This window comes from Protobothrops mucrosquamatus, unplaced genomic scaffold (assembly GCF_001527695.2).
Source record: "Protobothrops mucrosquamatus isolate PMUCROS unplaced genomic scaffold, P.Mucros_1.0 scaffold_57, whole genome shotgun sequence".
Lineage (NCBI taxonomy): Eukaryota > Metazoa > Chordata > Lepidosauria > Squamata > Viperidae > Protobothrops > Protobothrops mucrosquamatus.
In genome coordinates, this window is record NW_015386133.1 from 139,525 (window position 1) to 144,275 (window position 4,751).

Here is a 4,751-nt window from a genome sequence, read left to right on the forward strand (position 1 = left end):
AACAACTTTTAAAGCGCTCCATGGCAATGGACCTAGGTATTTGCAAGACCGCCTCCTACCAAACACCTCCCTTCGACCAGTCCGCTCCCACAGAGAGGGCCTCCTTAGAGTGCCGTCGGCCAGACAATGCTGGCTGGCGACCCCCAGGGGGAGAGCCTTCTCTGTGGCAGCTCCTGCCCTCTGGAATGACCTACCCCCCAACCTACGTACAGTTGCGGACCTGCGCCTTTTTCGCCGAGCCCTGAAGGCCCATCTATTCCGTGCGGCCGGCCTGGCGTAGTTTGGATTGTGTTTCAGTGGGGGGTTTTGTATGGGTGTGTTTTTAGAACAGGCCTATTATTCAATCCGATTTTAAAACAGAAATTATTTATTTATTCGTGGTTTTTAGTATCGCCTGTTCACTGCCCTGAGTCCCGCAAGGGAGATAGGGCGGTATATATAAATTTAATAAATAAATAAATAAATAAAATCTGAGTGGGTTTCTACAAATTAAATTTTGTAATAAAAGTTCTCTCAAATTAGGCTTGGCTCCTAGTGATATTTCTGCAACTTTCTTGGCAGTAATACAGAATTGCCATTAGTTTCCTTTAATGTGTTTTCCCCCCAAGTTCCTAATCTAGCCAATGAACCTGGAATTCACTGGTTATCTCTCATAAAGCACATAACAGGCACATCCTTGCTAAGTTCCCCATTCTGGACAAATTCAGCCAGATGTTGTAGCTAAATAATGAGTTTAGGATTTTCTGATGTACCTACATGTTGTTTTTAAATTCTTTCCTAAATGTTTATTCCCCATTCACCTAAACTGATTCATTTGCTTCTCCTCTCTCCACCGCTGTTTTATTCCTCCATCATGCAGATTTTGAAAGACAATGGACAACAAACCACAACTCCATCTTTTTTATCTAACTCAGCGGCTTTGAATCTTTTCTCCAGCATTAACGATGGCAGTGGTTTTGCAAGTGTGGAGCAAGTTGTCTCCATCTGGGCCTGGGAAGGGGTTGAAAACTGCAAAGAGATTTTTAAGGTATCTGTGTACCTGTTCTTTGGTGATTTTCCTGGGAATTCTTAGCATGATGTTTTTCATAATAAGGGATTTAAAATGTTGATAAGAAAAATGGGTGTAAATATGATTGGGACTGAGTGTATCTGCCATTGACCGGACATGGAAAGAAAGGAAGGCTAAGCCACTCAGTCTGACTGATGAATTTGCGAAGGTCCCTTGACTTTCCTTATGGGGAACAGGCAGGGAAGATCACAAACAATGTTCTCATGATTGCAGGACACTGCAACCATTATACATTCAAGCCAGTTCCCAGATCACAATCATGTAACCCCAGTAGTACTAGGATAGCCAGAACTTTGAGAACTGGTCATAAATATCACTTGTTCAGCAATGTTGTAATTTGGAGCGGTCATTGAACTAATGGTAATTAACTGAGGACTATCTGAATATGAATTAAGATAGAATCTTATGCAAGGTTAAACTAGTATGAAAGTCATTTAATTTTGGTACCTCCAGAAATTCACGGAATACAGGTAGTCCTCAACTTACGACCACAATTGAGCCCAAAGTTTCTGTTGCTAAGTGAGAGTTGTTAAGTGAATTTTGTCCCATTTTTCAACCATTCTTGCTACAGTTGTTAAATGAATAACTGTTAGTAACATGGTGGTTAAGTGAATCTGGCTTCCCCATTGACTTTGCTAGACAGAATGTTGCAAAAGGGGATCACATGACCCCAGGACACTGCAACCATCGTAAAAATGAGTCAGTTGCCAAGCACCTGAGTTTTAATTATGTGACCATCAGGATGCTGCAGTGGTTGAAAGTGTGAAAAATGGTCATAAGCACTTTTTGCAGAGCCGTTGTAACTTCAAATGGTCACTAAATGAACTGTTGTAAGTTGAGGACTACCTCTAATCCCTTTCTTACTTTCTCTGCTCATGTTCATACAAGCTCATTTGTTTAACTCATTTGCCATCAATTTCCTATCATAATCATTATGTTTTTAATAATTTTACCTCAAACATAATAGTTTTATATCAAATCTGCAAATCTACAAAGTGTTTTTTTTCTGACAACAGAGCTTTAACAGTTTGCACTTCTTACTGTCCTTTAGTCTTGTTTAATATCTTTCCTGGTCTTAATTAGTTCATCCATTCTTCCTTGAATCTTTAATCCATTCCCTTAACTAAATAGTCCAATGACTATTACCCTTTAATATTTATTTAATGCCAACATTCTAATGCTATATTAATAATAATTTAAGGGGTTGCTGACTCTTAGGATTTAGTTTCTCTTGATTTTTCAGACTTTGTCTTTTTATAGAGTCTTGATTTTAATGTGGAGGAACGAGTAAACCTTCTAGAGCTCTCTATGATCCTTGATGATGAATTAATTGCTTCCAAGAATGGACTTCAGCAGGCAGCTGTTGCCTCTTATAAGCATGAACTTCATCATCTACAGTAAGTAGTTTTTGCTTTGGCTTTTGAGAATAATGGTGTTAGTATGTGCGTAGAAATTTCAGAATCGTCATTGTAGACTGCCTATTTTTTTAATTGTTGTTTGCATCAAGACCACATCTGTATGTACAAATGCACAGTGCTGTTACGTGAGATAGCTGTTCAGCTAAATAGTTTCACATGTCACCAGTTGCAGATAGAGATTATACTGTATATGTTAGATTTATACTTATACTTATGTCTGCAGAGTTATGATATCTTAACAGAATCAGCGCAAATGGAATTTGGAGAAGTTGTAAATAGCACATTTTCTTTCTTTTTAGAACACAACTGGAACGGATTTTCAGTGAGAGAAATAAAGCAAGAGCTGATCTGGAAAAGACTAAAAAGAGAAATTGGCAGCTTTTTAAGGAAGTAGATGATAATCATAGTGCTCTGGAGCATCACAATGAGAGTAAACTCAGGTGATTATTGTCAAAAGAAAAATAATTACTATACTATATACAGTTATACAAATAAAAATACTAAGATTCTTATTATAGACAGTCATGATAAAAATGATGATTCTATGATTCTCCAAAGAAGAGTTGGTTTGCTGTATTTCTATCAAGGCAGTCTTTCTTCCATACCTATCCCCTTTCTAAGTAGTATTTATGGTACTTAATTATTTTCTCCAAATTCTAATATTCATTATCATTGTTATTTAATTTGAATTATATTTTATTCCTGTTTAAATTATTTCATAAAGTACTTATTTATACAATATGACAAAGTATAAATATATATGCATAAATATTTTATAAGATATCTAATTCTTATAAGAAAAGAAATCACAAAATGACAAAATGGCAAAATAAATCAATTATATCAACAGAATTTGATCTAATCATCCCAAAATCCAAGTTCTTGTTTGAATAATTTTTAAAAGTATTATCATTTTTTTTAAGAAAAAAAAGCCCTGATCTGATTTCTAACCTATGGTGGCAAAGGGAGCGTAGGTTATGACTGATAAATAAAAATATTAAAATAATTTCTTTTATTTTGAAGTGTGATATATATATTTGCAAAATGTGTTTCAGTTTAATACTTAAATCTGAGATCATAAACGGGCTTGCTATTCTCAGCTGTGATTTTCCTGTATTACAGAGCTCTTGAGCGAGATTTCAAAGGGAAACTAATGGCAATAAAATCTGAAGTCAAGATGGAACAGGAATTGCTCATGCAACAAATGCACCATCAGAGAACCAGGTTAGAAGCAGATTTCAGGTACCTTCAAGAGGAGGACTGTATCCTAAGGAAGAAGCTGACTTTGATGATCAAGGTAAGGGGTTGGGCTGTTGTCTTATGCTCAGAACAGCTAAACCATAGTACTAAGATTGAAGATTCTTGACCACAAGTAAAATATCACATTTAAGAAGGTTGAATTCCAAGGCTCAGAAATTAAACAGCTTGAGTCTATGTCCATTTTCTTTCAAGGTGTACAATTAGGCCCACTGTTAATGGTAAGGAAAAAAAACAAGATATAAGAGTAAACTATACTTCTTTCCCTATACAATGCAAATCTTACCAGCTTCAACTTCTGAAGTTTCACCATATGTAGGTTCACAGCCATGAGACAAATGTTGATCTGTTTTTTTGATTGACTGAAAGCTGGGCTTGTTCAGGAATGGAATTCTACATCCATTAAGGCTGCAAAATTGCAGCATATGCACAGTGTAGATGTGATGGGGAAAAAACCAAGTCCCCCTGACTCATTTACTCAGTTTTTCATTGTACAGGCTCTCTAATTACGCAAAAGTACATATAGTTTGCACTTAACCATTCAAAGTTACAACAGACTAAAAAAAAGTTACTTACAATCTATCCTCAAAGTTAAGGCTGCCATACCACCCTCAAGTCACCTAATTGCATTTTGGACACTTGGCAGTTGTCTCACATTTATTACCAATTAGTGTCCATGATCATGTGACTATGATTTCTAGCAGAAAACATAAAAAACATTGAATATGCTGGATTTGCTTAACAACCACGTGGTTCAACAACAAAGCAGTGATTTGTTTTACAATTGTAAAAATGGTCATAAAATCAAGTCAGGTTATATGGTGACCCATTGAACAACCACAACAACTTAATGATTCTGGGCCAAATTGTGATTGTTAAGCAAGGACTACCTGTAGCAGGTCAAATACGGAGATGTTAGCTTGTTTTTCCTTCGTTCCAGTTCAGGTATGGTAGATCATTGTTGCACAGAGGAGCATTCAAACATGCAACACTTTTTCTGCTTTGTA

The 4,751-nt window shown here is 36.3% G+C and overlaps 1 protein-coding gene across 1 annotated transcript in view; it reads left to right on the top strand.

Annotated features, from left to right (window-relative positions):
• The window catches only part of NINL (ninein like), a 41,601-nt gene that overhangs the window by 18,691 nt on the left and 18,159 nt on the right, over positions 1-4,751 (top strand). The window contains exons 8-11 of the mRNA XM_015812031.1: positions 860-1,027; positions 2,330-2,466; positions 2,787-2,927; positions 3,610-3,784. Coding sequence (XP_015667517.1) covers positions 860-1,027; positions 2,330-2,466; positions 2,787-2,927; positions 3,610-3,784 — 621 coding nt within the window. The remainder of the gene's footprint in view (positions 1-859; positions 1,028-2,329; positions 2,467-2,786; positions 2,928-3,609; positions 3,785-4,751) is intronic.